Source organism: Solea solea, chromosome 19 (assembly GCF_958295425.1).
Source record: "Solea solea chromosome 19, fSolSol10.1, whole genome shotgun sequence".
Taxonomy (NCBI): domain Eukaryota; kingdom Metazoa; phylum Chordata; class Actinopteri; order Pleuronectiformes; family Soleidae; genus Solea; species Solea solea.
Window position 1 is genome coordinate 9724994 of NC_081152.1, and position 15623 is coordinate 9740616.

At 41.5% G+C, this 15623-nt stretch overlaps 1 protein-coding gene across 2 annotated transcripts; it reads right to left on the reverse strand.

The window, feature by feature from the left end:
• Positions 1 to 914: 914 nt before the first annotated feature.
• shc3 (SHC (Src homology 2 domain containing) transforming protein 3) lies at positions 915 to 15363 on the reverse strand. Of its 2 annotated transcripts, XM_058617498.1 has the most exons (13): positions 15016 to 15363; positions 12777 to 13542; positions 10127 to 10197; positions 8422 to 8485; positions 7076 to 7195; positions 6028 to 6081; positions 5676 to 5727; positions 5465 to 5594; positions 5222 to 5375; positions 4339 to 4432; positions 3998 to 4189; positions 3012 to 3337; positions 915 to 2909 (listed from the first exon to the last, which is right to left on the reverse strand). In XM_058617498.1, exons 2-13 carry the CDS (start codon positions 13431 to 13433, stop codon positions 2781 to 2783), a joined length of 2043 nt encoding a protein of 680 aa, XP_058473481.1. In that variant the 5' UTR covers positions 13434 to 13542; positions 15016 to 15363; the 3' UTR covers positions 915 to 2780. The 2 variants fall into 2 exon arrangements, with proteins under 2 accessions (XP_058473481.1, XP_058473480.1); XM_058617497.1 differs by lacking the exon at positions 15016 to 15363 and having other exon boundaries at positions 12777 to 14416.
• Positions 15364 to 15623: the final 260 nt, after the last annotated feature.

Genomic DNA, 15623 nt, shown 5'->3' on the forward strand with positions numbered 1-15623 from the left:
GGAAAATGTGTAGGGGAAAAGATTGATCATAATGTAATTATTGTCATTTTTAACTTACAAAAACTGTCATGTGAAGGTATCACATCATCTAATTCTCATTACCTGGATTATATTTTGGAAATAACACGGCATTACTGTAAAATAATCTCCTTAATACCCTACAATTACCATTGCAGTACTAACACCACACTATTACCAACTACTAACATGTTGTCACTGTAGTGTAATGTCAAATTTCACCCCAACCCGAGGAGCAAACAGGGTCATGGGGTCACTCACAATCACGCCAAAGTCCCAATTGTCTTTATCCAGAAGTGTTGGATATTTGTTTTTGCGCGTGTCGTTGTGAGATGCGTGTCACCGCACACTCCACTCCCTCTTGCAGCAAAAACACAGGCACGTTATATTACATTGCATCCGTCTCTGTCAAACCCATTGAACACGTGTTGATTTTGGTTCAGTGCATATCAAATACAATTCCCCCCCCCAGTCTTTTGGTATCCATCACAGCACTGACAATAGTACGAGGAGGAGAGAGCTTTACAAAAGTCTGTTGTGCCAGAACTGCTGTGTAGTATTTTGATCCCCCCCCCCCCCACACACACACACACACACACACACACACACACACTCTACAAGAACTGTTGTGAGGAATGATTGTGTACAGTGGACAGCAAAAAAGGGGCAAATCAACTGTGGCCCGTCAAGCAACAATGGTTTGAAAACGCGTCGGCCAAAAAAGTGACTAAATGAGAGAAGTAAAGTGAGAGCGGCCAACTGCAGTTTAGAAACGTGCTTCTGTGGTGACATCTAGTGGCGGTGATGCAGTCCTTTGTCTCACGTCGCTAATATTGAACATTCTCTGCATTAGTGTGCACTCAACACTTATTCGTCTAATTCGGCCTCATTAGGTTAAAAAGTGTAGTTTACATTTCAACACATTCTTTTTTCTTTCTTTTTTTTTTGGTACAACTGACACACGTGATTTAACTCGTCTAACCTTCTGATTGTGCTATTCACTATATGTACATCTGTTCATTGTTTTTGGTTTGTTTGTTTTCGTTTTGTTGGGTTGCCTATAGCAGACTGGGAGTGACATGTCTCAATGACAAGACATTAGAGACATTAGTTTAGGACCATTGGCGTCTCCGCCCCACTATGGCCAGGAATGTTAATATGAAGATAAAACACTAGGTCTACAGTGTATCTACTATGCTGAAACATGGACTGTATATAAGAAATGGACGTAGTCTCCCAGTTGCTGAATTAACTCCTGTTTTGAATCCTTGAAATTTGGGATTTGACTGATCGTTCACAGACGTCATCCTACCAGCTGTCAGTCACACTGGTGTCCGTTCGTCCTTTACTGTTGCATTTTCCTCTAAAATGTGGTGCATTCTATTGAAGAAGACCTTAAACTACTGATTTACTCTTCAGGAAAATTATAAATCAAATGAGAAGTAGGCTCATTTTTTCCCCCTAATTCCACCCTACTTGAACTTCAATTCATCTCCCAGTGAACTGAGCCCCGCTAACATTGAAAGCAATACAAAGAGTGGTGAGTAAAGTGGGCTACCTCGCTTGATAGTCGAATATAGCCTCAACTATAGTAAGAGTGTTGCGTTAATCGCCTCATTTATCAACCTAATCAGTCACCTCAGGTCAAAAGCCAGCCTTCACAGTCACCCTTAATAAAGGTTATTACGTAGAGTACCTTTAAGAGTTCACAAAAAGCAGAAAAAAAGTCAATTAAGAATGTGAGAATATTCATTGCTTGACTCATGCCCCAGAAACAAATCATTGGCTATACACCTAAAAAAAAAAAGAGAGAGAAGAGTCCAGAGAAAAACCAATTAAGAAATAATCCAAAATTGAAAAGCATAAATATTATTTTTTTTTTTTTACAGTGTCAGCATACACGAGCACCTCTTTCAAATAAAGGGGCGTCAAGGTCTACGAACAATGTCCACAAGAACAGTTAATTTTAAGTCATGCGACTGTGACACAAGAAAATACTTTATCAAACAAAGAAAAGTAAACAAAAAAAAAGGTTATCTTTAAAGCCATTGACAGCACTAATGTGACAGATGTCTGTTTGTGACGGACTACTGCAAAAACAAAACACGTTCTTTTCTAACCCCCGATAACAAGCAGTTTTCATACAGTGACTATTTAAGTGAGATGTCACACACTTTAAGATAAGATTAAAGGGGACATTTTTCCCTAAAATAATTCATTATAAACTGCATTTATTGTCCAAACCCCCCCCCCCCCGACATCTTAGCCAACGATCCCGGTAAAAATGTGGTTGTGCTTGACAGACAAAAGTAAAATTTCGGGTTTTTTATTCTAAAATACTCTCGTTATGACCTCTTTGAGGTTTGATTTGCACTTCGTCTAAACTACAAGAACGACTGTCTTTTTTTGTTTTCACCTTTTTTTCTTTCTTTTTGTTTTTTTAAACATCAAATCAAGATAGTATGTCCAAATGCACCTATGTCTTCTCAAAAATATAGCATTTCAGTCATCACAACAAAATAACAGTTCTATAAATAATTTCTTTTATCTCAAACGGATCTTGCGTGGTTTTCCAGCGGCCTGCGGTAAAGCAACGCGTGGGCCAACCCCCCCACACACACACACACACACACACACACACAAACACTGTCGGCGCATAGATCCTTTAAGCATCTTCTGTTCATTGTTTCATCTTCAAGTTTCAGGATGTAGGAGAGACTGTTCGGAGCTTCCTGTTCACCGTCGGCCTTTCACATCAAGCATCACTGTTTTCTTCCAACTGGCTGCAGGAGACACAGTTCGCTCCCGGCTGACACAATCGGCAGATTGTTGTCACGGTGATGTCCGATAAGGTGGCTAATGCTGTCAAATACATGATCTTTTGTCCGTACCTTTTGAGGAGAGAGAGAGAGAGAGATGTCAAAAGTCTTAAACTTACACACACTGACACCTTCTTCCAAACACACTCCACACACCCTTGGATGCCATCTTACCGTGCCCTCAGGGTCCACTAGTAGCAGGTGTTTGGCAAGACCATTGTGCATGCCTGTCAGTACATAGGACCCTGGGTTGGTCGTGCTCTTGCGCACCAGGAAGTCCCCGTCTTCTTTCAGCAATTTCTCGGCCTCGCGGCGGCTCATTTTGCCGTGGTACCACGTCTGGCCCTCGAGCTCCTCCTGCGCCCGGAAGGCCAGCGAGCGCACGAGAAGAGGGCTGGAGTTGTCCACGGACGCCGCCTTGTGAAGACCAGACATTTGGACCTGGACTGGACCCTGGCCCGGCGGATGGGACTGGGACTGAATTGCATCCTCAAAGGGCTCTGGTAATGGCAGGCACAGTGACAAACACTAATTCATCAAACAAGGAAGAATATTCTACAGCACAGGCCCGCGAGATACTATAGTGTGTCCTTCCAGCTATTTTTCCACTAATTTTCTGATCAGTACCATTAAATATGGACTTTGTCAAAGAATACGACACTCCTACATTCAGAGTTATAGTCATATGCCTTTATTTACTTACATTATACACGATACTAACAGCGATGATTTAAACGTTAAAATACACCGTACATAAACTACTAGAATTTCAGTATTTTGTGTCATGGCTTCTTCATGCATACAGTAGTTATCACATGTATGTTATTAGCAGCAAGAGCTAACGTTGGAAAGAAGGGAACGAACAAAGTGGTGCATTGACATTAACGCGAGCCTCCTTTTGTCTTCGCTGTGGCATAATGTTATTATAATGTCATGCTGAACTCACTAAGGAAACCCCTATAATTAAGATCCACGAACGCAAACATGAAATATTATTCTGAAGTCAAGACACACACTGTTAAATGTACTCTGCCATAAATCCACAGCAGGTACAGTCTATAGTGTATAATGTATTCCCTCTTCTTCTTTAATCTTCCTTCTTTTTGTTAACTTTGTTAAATTGCAGTATGTGAAAAGTGATACTTCATAACAGGACTTACTCATGTCAAACAGGTCCTTCTGTGGGCTCTCTTTGGCTGCAGCTGCCATACCCTTTGTCACATGTTCTGCTTCTGCCTGAAGGGCTGCGAGGACCTGGGCGTCGATCTGCTGGGTGTTCACATACATGGGCATCTCTGCTGCTTTTGGCGCTGGGCCTTTGCTCTCAGGCAGACTGCTTATATCAAACGAACCTGGAAGTTCAGAGCAACAAGCACACTCACAGTGATACAATGATAAAACACTGTGTTGTGTGTGTATATATATATATATATATATATATATATATATATATATATATATATATATATATATGGGTAGTGGAAATGGTGGTTTTTCTTACCCTGTTGTATGAATATGGGCTTTCTTTCATCACCCCAGTTTTCTCCACAGTGCCGTCCTTGGTAATAGGTCTGATCTACAGACCCTGGACCCATCTTTTCACACAGAGACACAAATTAAACACCAATAAAAGAGTTGATATAACAGTAATAACAATAAGAAGCAAGAAAGTGAGACACTTCAGCGCTGCTCTGAGAAACACTTTGGACTAAACAAGCTGACTGTAGAGTGTAGAGGAGGCTTGATGTGGTTTGTTTGTGGTCTGACGGAACATAAACCAACCACAGCTTAATGTGATGGCAAATATACGGTTTTAAAATGCGTATTCAGGTGTAAATGTGTTGTTAAATCAACCGGCTAACAGCAAAGTCCCTAAGATGCATTATAATACTGACAGTGAAGGAAATATTCCTAATGTAACAGGTCAATAAGGAAATAAAGACCTTTGCCTTTGCATTTCATCAAAAAGAAAATACATAACTTTGCAAATATCATACATTAAATCCAAGAACAAGATGAGTTTTTCTCTTCTATACCTGTTTGTCATTATTCATTTTAACTAACTTAACTTAACTAACTGATTAATCGAGTACTTGTTTGGTCGGTAAATGATGTTCTCAAATGGATTGTTTTGGCCACAAACGACAATGATTCAGTTTTAATGATTTCTTTGTTATATGGAGCAAAGAAACTAGAAAATATTCACAGTAAAGAAGCTGAAAAATCGGAAAACCTGTTTTAATCATTGAAAGAACTCTCATTTTCATCAGATTATGCCCGAGATCAGATTATTTCTTGTGACATCAGACACAAAAGCCATCGAGTGACGTGTGACTCGTCCGCTTGAAATCACTGAGTGCATGCAGAACTCCGCTCAGTCGTACCTGGCAACCATCAGTTGCTGCGTTGTGATTGGTCAGCCTGGTGTCGATGAAGCCTCCGGGTGGTGGCATCTTGCCGGGGATGTTGTTATAGTAAGGATGTTCTGCTGACTCCTCCTCTTCTTCTGTCCACGGCAGCTCCTCCATATTTAATACCCTTGAGACATAAACAGGGTTTGATCGTGAAATTCCACCAAGTGAAGTCAAGGTTTTATGAGCTTTACGAGCGCGCCACAAACGCCTCACCTGTCGTGTGTGGAGGGCGGCTTGCTCGGGGGACACTGCAGGTACTGCTGAAATCGGAGGTCAAAGGCCTGACCGATGGTACTGATGACGTCCTGGGCCAGACCGTCGGAGCACTCCAGAATGTGACATGCTGGCAAAGAGTCACAGCAACAGATTTGAATGATGCACGTGATGCACGTGAGATATGAAATGCACATTAAAGGACTCATACCTCTTCTGTTAACAGGGTCCTTTGCTACATAGGCAACATAATCTGTCGTGTCCTAAGAGAAAAGAGTGAAATCTTTTTTCAACTGGTGCACTAAATAGAAACTATGAAATATCATATTTTGTCTTGTTAGGTCACGATTATCACATAGAAGAAATTTTTTTTTTATTAAATACTAAAAGATTGAACACATACAGGTATGCATATGCAAAAATATTGGCCTTCAACATAAAAGTACTGAGAAAACATGTGTTCTGAAAAATAATATCACAGTTTTTACAGATGGGATGACAATATGACTTCTAATAAATAAATGAACACCAGTTAATTTGATGCAGACTGTTAAGTTACTTACGGGGTCTCCGCCAGATGCAAAGGAGATGGACTGCATGTGATGGTTGGCAATGATCTGTGCAAAGTAAAATCACAGAGAATGTGTAAATTAACCAAATTGTCTAAATTCTACACATAATTGAGCAAAGCGCTGGAACGAAGTGGCTTGTCAAACTGATTTTGAGAAACATTGAACAGAGCGAGGTCCACGGCAACAGTTATTCTGACCCAACAGGTTTGCGCACTTTGCACGACCGTAGTTACGTGACGGTTTGTGCTAACAGAAAAAAAATTCCAACGCTTTGGAAAACGGATGTACATTGTTTACATTTTTTGGCTTGCTTTTGGACATTAAGACAAAAACGCAAACAAATGTTACTTTAAATTCATATTCAAATTTCAAATTTAACACACAAAACCTGGTGTTCATGTACAACAACAGTGTTTTTTTAGTGTATTAAGTTGAAATAACTGCTAAAAAGGGGGAAAAGCACTTACTTGTGGCCCTTTTATGGTTAAAAATAAGCAAACAAGTCCAGACGGACATTTTGAGGCTTAAGTGTTAAAGGGCTAAAGTGTAGAATGTGGTGGCTCTGATGTTTTTGACAGACCTCTAACACATTTAGAGCCATTTTCATTCATTTCTAATTGTTTAAATATAAACAAATATTCAAACCACTGTCACATTGGTTCCTCAAGCCTCAAGTCTACCAGCGCCACATGACTCTCTGTGTTTCTCAGTGCAGCAATGTTTGGATCTCGTGTTCCCCCGGCTACACTGCCAGGCTGCACACAGGAAGTGATTTGTTTAAAGTCTAAACAGACGGAGGGAACGGTGACATTGAGCTAGTAAAGCGAGACGGCAGCAAAACAGGATGTTTCAGAATTGAATTCTCCTGCTCATATTTTCAGAGGAAGGAAGCAGCATACAGTATAATATTACATCAATTCTGTTCACACAGACCAAACAGAGGCAGAACAACACATCAACAGCCAAAAGTTAAGCACAGCAGCTTTAGATGTAGATGTTCTACATCTGTAGATTGTGTGGTAAAAGGTTGCAGACTCACCTGTTTGCAGTCAGGCGTCATCAGGTTGAGGCTACTGGTGGAAATGTTTAGGTTGATGGACATGCCAGCGAACTGCAGGTTGCTCTTGCCCAGGATACTGGACAGAGCTTTGGATGGTGGCTGAGAAGATCAGAGGACACACAAACGTGCTTAGTGAGGACACGTCCAACCCTGACCCTAAAACCAGGTCTTAACCCTGATAAGGCCATTTAAAGTTGTGGCACCCGGACAAAGTGTCCTCTCAAAATGACCCTGCAAAGATATTTGATTAGATTAGATTTTTACATTTTTCGGCTCTCACAAGAAACAAAGGGAACCATTTTTTAAATCAAAGATCCAACATAATTTAACCGTTCAAACTTTATGAACAAAGCTATATAAGGCTTAAGTCAAACAGCATAGAGATGAAATGCTACAGCTCGTGACAAGGCTAAAAGCATTATAAATTCCTGCTTCATTCATTCAGTTATTTATTGAATCATAGTTTCATCACTAATGACTGACAAAAGAGGAATAGATCAAGTTGTACTGATCAGATATTTTATGTTTTGGACAGGTTGTGAATAGTGATGTTGATGAAGACATGAAGCAAAAAAGAAAGGGCCATATATACATATATATATATAAATACAATTAAACAATCACATCTATTCAGAATTGTCAGTACGAAGCTGAAGTTGCCAGCGTGTGTTTGCCAAATCAGCATTATCTTCTATCTTTCATCTATTCTGAAAACTAGTCGGCACCGATTTTTGTGTAATATGTTCTTTCCTGACATTTGAACAAGCTCTAGAGAGCAGAGTAATGCTTCATTTCACACCCCACATTAAGACAATCTCCTCACACGCTGTGGACACACACCACGTACATGCACACTGTTGCACGCGCGCGCACACATGCGCACACACACACACACAGCAGCTCAGTATCCTGATCACAGATACTGTGCACTACATGAGTCACTAAGCACTGTGCGCGGTGTGCAATACATCGTAGGCTGGAGCTACACCCACGCACATACAGTCCTGTACCTCTCTCTCCATCTCTCTCCATTCTGTTCAGCTTCTCCAACTACAATCTCTCTCTCTCATCATTTCCTCCTCTCTCTGTCAGTTTTTCCCTCCTTTAACATGAAGGAAGGATGTTGCGGGGGGGGGGGGCTCACTGAGGCGATGCTATATATAGAACACGTAAGAAGGATAAATGAATATCTAATGTTGTTTCTCCTTTACATTTCACTGACATTCATTTTCTCAACTCTCTCAATGTGGCAATCGCTTGCATCTTCATATCCCTCAGTCCCTCCCTCCTTCCCTCCCTCCCTCCCACTCTTCCCACCCATGTACCTTTCTCTTCCGCAGAGCTCCTTTGGTCCCTGGAACAGCCTCACACACCAGGCTGATGGCTTCCCTAGAGGGACGACGAGAGGATGATGAAGCCAAGATGGTGATCACAGACGGCCAAAGAATCACTGCTATTTTGGCAATAAGTGAGACTCTGATATGAAATGTATTCTGTTGTCTTGGCAGAAAAAAAAGAGTGTCCAGCTAAGGCACCGACTATGAGGATGTAAATGTTTATTACTGCAACATGCTCGCATTGTTAAAATACCAATATTCAACAGGCGAGACACCGATCATGTTTTTATCAGGTTCACCAACAAATAATAGATTAATGGCATCAGGGAGCAGCATGAGCTTCGACTCACTTCCTGACTAAGTGACTGATCCTCTCGGTCATTTTCCTGAAGTCGCTCTGTAGGCCAGCATTTTGTTGCGATTCAGCATCTGCACACGTTACTACTGATGCTGAATCTCAACTCAACCGAACTCAACCGCTACCCAAATAAAATTTAATAGAATTAAACAGCAGGTCAATGGCTTTTTCCGTTGCATGTGTTACAAACACATATGTCCTGAAATAGTTGTAAAGCAAAAAAAAAAAAACACACTCAAATGTTTCGGTTCCCTGTTTCAATTCCTTTTTTCCCTCCACAATATTGTAGTATTGGCCGGACCAGCGGATATGCGGCTTCGCAGTGAAGAGTCCTGGCATTTCATTGAGTACAGAGGAGGATTTAGAGGACTTAGAAGTTTATTTATGGCACTTTTCAAAGACGAACCCTATATCAAACATAGCAGCAGCTCCTCAAAGTGGACGACGTCATTAAAATGAATTTAAAGAGTGTTGGAATCAATGTGGCTAATCTAAGTACACTACATATTTAACATTAGTCTCCACCTTTTTTTGATATGTAATGCATATTAATGCACAATTTAACTCTCTGTTTTACATGTCATTAGTTTCGTAGGTATTTGGTTTAAAATTTTGACCTGATGAGGGCGGTAGGTAAAAGTGTCATTAACTGTTGTGTGAGAAAAATAGTTCTTTGTGTTTTTGCTACAGAGTGTTAGACGTCACAGAGTGACATCTGAAACTGTCTTTTGGGATAAGGGATTTTATCTGACGCAGCTTAAAGATAGATTTGATGTGACACAAAAAAAACGTTCCCATGAGACAACAAAGATATCAGTTTTAATGACGGATACAGAAACGTTAATTTTGCATCCTTTGGATAAATAACGGACAGCAGGGGGTCGTTTGAGAGAAGCAGAAATCTAATAATAGCGACGGAATGGGACAGATTCTCTCCATGTCTCTCTCTTCCTCTCCCCAACACAATGAAGCAGAAGGACAGACAGAGAGAGAGAGACGGAGACACTGTGTGTCAAGCAGACGAGTAGACATGAAACAAACCGATTCACTATTTGCCTTTGCGTCATCATTGGTCAATGATTTTTAAGACACATGCAGACACACTGGTAATTAGAAATGCGATCATCAACTTTTAATAAAAAGGTGTCACAGTTATATTATATTAAAGTATGTCTGTCAAGGTGACTTTACTGAGTATACAGTTGGCATTAGTAGCTCAAGCCCTTCTTTGTTTCCCTAGTTTTCTTTTGTAATGGATTTAGAAACCACAAATTGGTGTGGGTTTGTTTTACAGCAAATGTATTTTATTAGAAAACACATTAAGTGTGAACATACCTTGTTATTTGTGATCTTGTGGTGAAATCCAGTGATCTCATTGACCGAAGAACCTCTATACAGCCCAGGTACTAGAATAGAATAGAATAGAATAGAACACCTTTATTGTCATTGTACAAAACAATGAAATGAGTCATGGACACTTCCACTAGGTTCCAACACAGGACATGCACAATAATAAATAAATACAAGTATGATGAAGTTCCTAAAAAAGAAAGGTTTTAATGATCAGCACATCATAAATGCAGAGAAAACAAAAAAAACCTCCTGATGAATTTGAATGCCCCTGCGCAGCATAAAGTGGTAGAAAATGGACGGATGGATCCTATCAACACCCTTCATGTGCTCATACACATGTAAATAAAGGCATAACGACACATAAAACCTGTATATTCATAAAGTTGCTCCATTATTTTGTTATATAATCTTAAAAAAGAGAAGCATCTGAGTGGGAGATCATGAAGTCAAGGTCTGACAAAAATTGGAAAAAAACAAAACCATAAAGTAAATACTCGTTCGTCAAATAATGATTTGTAAAACTGCAACATTGTGTGTATATGACTGTGTGACATGAGATGACTGTAGTCCTCCAACCCCATAAACCATCTTCAGCACAGGCCACCTACTCACATTACAACACCTCCTCTAATTAATATTGCACAGACTGGGAACATTTTGTGCCGATGAGTTCTTATCATTATGAGAATCACATTCATAATCTCGTTGTAAACAAAACACACAAACAAGACACACGGCCACGTTCCCTTTCCACTCCTTTCCAGAAATACGAATGAAGTTATTAAAATCATAACTCTCGCGTAATGTGGCTCCTGCTCACCGGTGAGTGTTCCTGCAAGTACCAGCAAACACATACCACAAAAAAAAACATTTCACGTCCTCTATTTTTAGAAGAGGGAGTTATAAAGTGCACGATTCGGCGGGGTCAAAACACTTCTAAAATGAGCAGAGTACATGAATTACACAGTAAAACTGAAATATGAGGACGTTCCAAAGAGAAAATACGTATTTAGTTGCACACCAGATAAACGGAACAAGGAAATGTGTTGGGGGTGACGGGGGAAGCATTGTGCAGAGTTTAGAAACTAGATATCAAGATCAACAGGATACAGCAATGTATTTGTCTTTATGTATAAAGCTTTATATATTCAAAAATCTTATAAGAATACTCTACTGCACTGGATCCTTTACCTGAGGAGGGAGATTTTTTCTTGGTGGAGACCAGCCATGTCAGCTAGTGCGGAAAAACAACTGATGACAGTCAGTGTCGTTTTTTTTTTTTCATTATTAAAGTTATTCCTATTTTAGCTTTGAAGACATCATACAATTCCAAAACCACAGTAATGCCACAGCACTGTTTTGGTCCTTCAAAGTCTTGTGTGAATTAGTCATTTCTGGCATAATCAAATGGCTGCCATGAGCTCAAAGTGCGAGTATAAACAATGTCACTGTCGATCAATGTCCCGTTACAGTGATGGCGCATGATGTGCGAGGAGTGACCACATGACGCTAATTGAAAGTGCTGTGAGCAGAACACCATTTTGAACTCAATACACACAGGACACAAACCACAGGAAAAGCTGTGTGTGTGTGTGTGGGGGGGGGGGGGGGGGGGGGGGGCAGACTGCACCCATTTCCCCTCTCACAGCTTTCAGCGGCATTGACTGGACAAATAAGCGCTCGTGGCCTTAATTCAGTTAAAGCAATGTCACATTGGTCACAGATAGTGTGGGCTTTGTTCAGCCAAGTTGAAGTTAGTGTCACATGATGGCAATCCAACTGTGTCATTTGCAGAAAAATGCAAAAACCTGGAGTCACTGTTGAGTGCCCCCAAAACGCTTCTGTTTTCAAAGTGCAGAACAGATTAAAAGAAGAGAAGATTACATCCGTAAATGTTCCGTTTACTGCTACTTTGTGGTTCAAGTGTAAAATGGTTCGCTCCGTTTTCTTCATTCAATTCACACCAGGGCTTCAGCATCATCACTCCTCATGCTAGTGACTCATTGCCGGCATGATGACATTCACAGCTCTTGTAGTTCTATGCCAACTTGTGCTCCTTCAAATGATGTATGATGGCTCAACAGCACTGATGTGAGATACGGATGTGATGAGACAAGCGCGCGCCGTATGTCTTCCATCATTTCACTATCACCAAGCCAAAACTCACCCTTAGAGCTTGTTCGGATGTACAGAAATAACACGTCACCATGGTTACAAACGCATAACGCCGTGGCTACATTCACACAAAACAGACCCCATAAATGGGAAATGTTTACAGCATGTTTAAAATGACACTGATGATTACTGGCTTTGGTTTGATAGCTCATGTTCTTCATTCTCCCCCCCCCCACAATGCTGACCTTCTCTGTTTTCTAAATTATTCAATGTCTGTTTTCTGGTCGCTCCTCCTTCACCCAGCCTTCTGCTGTAGCCAGCCTACATACACCCACTCAAGGGCATGTTGTGATGAGCAAATAAAACTAAATTATCTCTCCCTTATACACCACTTGCATGTAGCTGAGCTTGAGTCACTTAAACAAAATGAGATACAAGGTAAAGGACGGGGGGGGAGGGATAAAAAAGGAGAGGACAAAAACACAAATGAGGCAGGGGAGTATCAGAGACCACCAACCTTGACAATGTATGTCACTCCTGGACCAGAGATCTTGTCACTCGAGTGTAGCCATCCTCTGGAGGGATTGCTGACCAGTCCACCACCTCCACCAGGATTCCATTCCTCTCCTGCAGGCTGAAACTCATCCAGCCTGCTCTTTTTACTCATGCTGACAGCTGACTCCAGCAGCGAGCAGGGGGTTGAATGAGAGGCTGAGCTGCACAGTGAGCCGCCCACACCAGAGGCTGCTGCCGCCGCCGCCGCCGCCGCTGCTGTTGTTGTTGCCGCACTGGGGCTCGAGCCGCTGGAGCCGCCTGGGCCAGATCCCCCACCCCCCTGCAGCTTAGACACAGCCAGGTCCTTGACAGCCGAGGGCAAACCCTTGATGCCCAGCAAGCTGCCTGAGTTGCTGAATTTCAGGCTGGACACCTTGTTGATGAGGGTGCAGAGGGTGGTGCCTCCATCTTCCAGGTGGTCAGACCCATGGCTGGTGGGGGTGCTGGAAGCAGTGGTGGTGGAGGCAGGCTGGACCTCAGTCGGTGGTGTGTAAGATGTCTCGGCTGCAGACTGGGGGGTAGCCGAGACCTTGGGATTCATGGACAGGCCGTGGAGAAGCTCATCGACAGATGTTACTGACTCATTCCTGAAGCGGTTGTATTTGGTACGGTGAAGCATACCCTTCTCTCTCTTGCTCTCTCCCCTCTCTCCACCAACCGACGCGCACAGCCTGCCTCTTTCACAAGTGTGCTGGCAGACGTGGCTGAGCCGCGCTGATTACCCTCTCCTGTAACATAGCAGCAGCGGCACAGGCAGCAAACGCCTTTTAGCAATCACAGGCCACCTGACTGTAATTTTCTCAACAGAGGTTACAGTGGCAGTTGTGTTGGACTGCTGCTGCTGCTGCTGCTGCTGCTGTCACCAAAGTCCAATCTGCTCTCAGTAAAATCCAGAGCTGCAATCCAATAAATGACAAATATACAGACACAATCCGTGAAAACACAACACTTAAGCAGAGGAAGAAAGAATGGAGAGATTAACAAAAAAAAAAAGATTGTCAGTGTTATGGTGCAGCTTGTTTGTTTCCAGTGGTGATGCTGATACAGCTTCTGTTTTGTAGCCTCAAAAATTCAAAAAACGAAAAGTAAGAGAAGAGACAGAAAGATCTGTCTTGTCGCTGATTGCAAATACTGTGAAGGAAAAGAAAATACTCTCTACTGACTGCTGCCTGCCTGCCTGCTTGCCGGCTCAGAGCAAAAGCATGACTCACTGATCTGAGAAAACCTTCTCAACAAAAGGCTTGCTGAACACTGCAAATCACTTCCTGTTGGAGGGAGAGGAAAGAAAAAAAAAAAAACTCCCACTTACAGCACACTAGAACCAATCAATTTTTAAATTCCCTCGTCAGATATTAATTTGCTGTAACTATTTCGCGCTTAGTTGTTTTTTTGAGAGAGGGAAATGAAATAGGAATAGTAGCTCAGACACTGACAGAATAATGACTTAAAATGATTTCCATGAACTCGTGCATTTAAAAAACAAAACAAAAAAAAAACGCACAATTATTTCTCCTAAAACGGATGGAGGAACCGATAAAAGTTGTGGCAAAAGGACAACAAATGAAACCAACTAATCACAGACCTAAGGGTAAATTAAGCGTAACAATTCGATCACAAAAATCCTCTCTTAAAAAAGCCGACTGTATTGATTCAAGAATATAATCTATATTTCTGTGTATCACAGCAACACAGTGAACATCACTAACATACAATCTATGTTAATTTAGAATAACTGCAGAGAATAGGCATCACTCCGGGTTCTCAGGTTTGTACTTGACAAAATAAAATGTTTATATCACCACAAAATATATCTTGTTGGTTTTTTTTTTCTCAATAAACCTTACACATAAGATACAGCCTGTCTAATAAAGCTCTAAATTCTCTATCAGCATCAAAGAAAAAACATAATAATTCAGTGCCACTAAAAAGACACAGATGCAGACTCACAGCTCGTCTTAAACATCCAATAATTAGCTCCTGGTTAAACTGCATTAATGAAATAAACTAAAAGACGACAGCGTATGTTTCTCGGGCAGATGAGTCAATGAAACGAGCGAAAGGATAAGAGAACGAGCCCAGTCGCAGCAGCGGCAGCCGCAGCAGCAATGAAGCATCTTTGTCTCCCTGGTAGCAGAAAGCAGACAGCCAGACACCATTCATGTAAAATGTCCTCAGCATATAAGCACAGCTGAAAGACTCACACTCATTCATAAGCAGCTTCCACTCTCTCTCTGCTGCAGATTTCGCACTGCAGTCCCTCCCAACATCTCTCTCTATCCTGCCTGGTAAATATAGAAGAGGAGAAAAAAAAAAAAAAGACAGCACGTCTTCCTTCTCCCCCTCAGAAACAGAAGGGAAACACAAAAGCAAAAGGAAGAGAAAAAAGGCAGGCCCTCGTAGGAAAGGAAAAAAAAGGGGGCAAAAAGATGAAGGAGAAGAAGAGCAGGATTTAAAAAAATAAATCATGCAATATTTAGTCTTTTATGTGAATGAAATAGCAGGCTGGCATACCAATGTTTCTGTGAATGGAAGAAAGGCCTTTCTGCCTCTGCAAGGCAATCCCTAGGGATGGCATGGTCTTGTCCAATGAGGAGCCAGCTGGATGACTCATTCAGGGGAGGCTTGCAGAATAGTGGAAGAGACCATTTGAAACGCAGGTGTACATTATGTTTTCTCTTAAATGCCCTCTCATAATGCAGCCTACATGATGAGATCTGAGATGTTTATACAATGAAAGACAGACCATGTTCAGGTAACTGGAAGAAAAACTGAAAAATGATCCACAGCGAGAGAAATACAAGTGAACAGA

Bases quoted from the DNA above. Each gene is read 5' to 3' on its own strand.
- shc3 (XM_058617498.1), bottom strand. From the start codon at position 13,433: ATGCTTCACCGTACCAAATACAACCGCTTCAGGAATGAGTCAGTAACA. The intron at 5,728-6,027 runs GTAAGTAACTTA...CTTTTCTCTTAG, and splicing joins TTGCATCTGGCGGAGACCCC to GACACGACAGATTATGTTGC. The intron at 2,910-3,011 runs GTAAGATGGCAT...TCTCCTCAAAAG, and splicing joins TAGTGGACCCTGAGGGCACG to GTACGGACAAAAGATCATGT.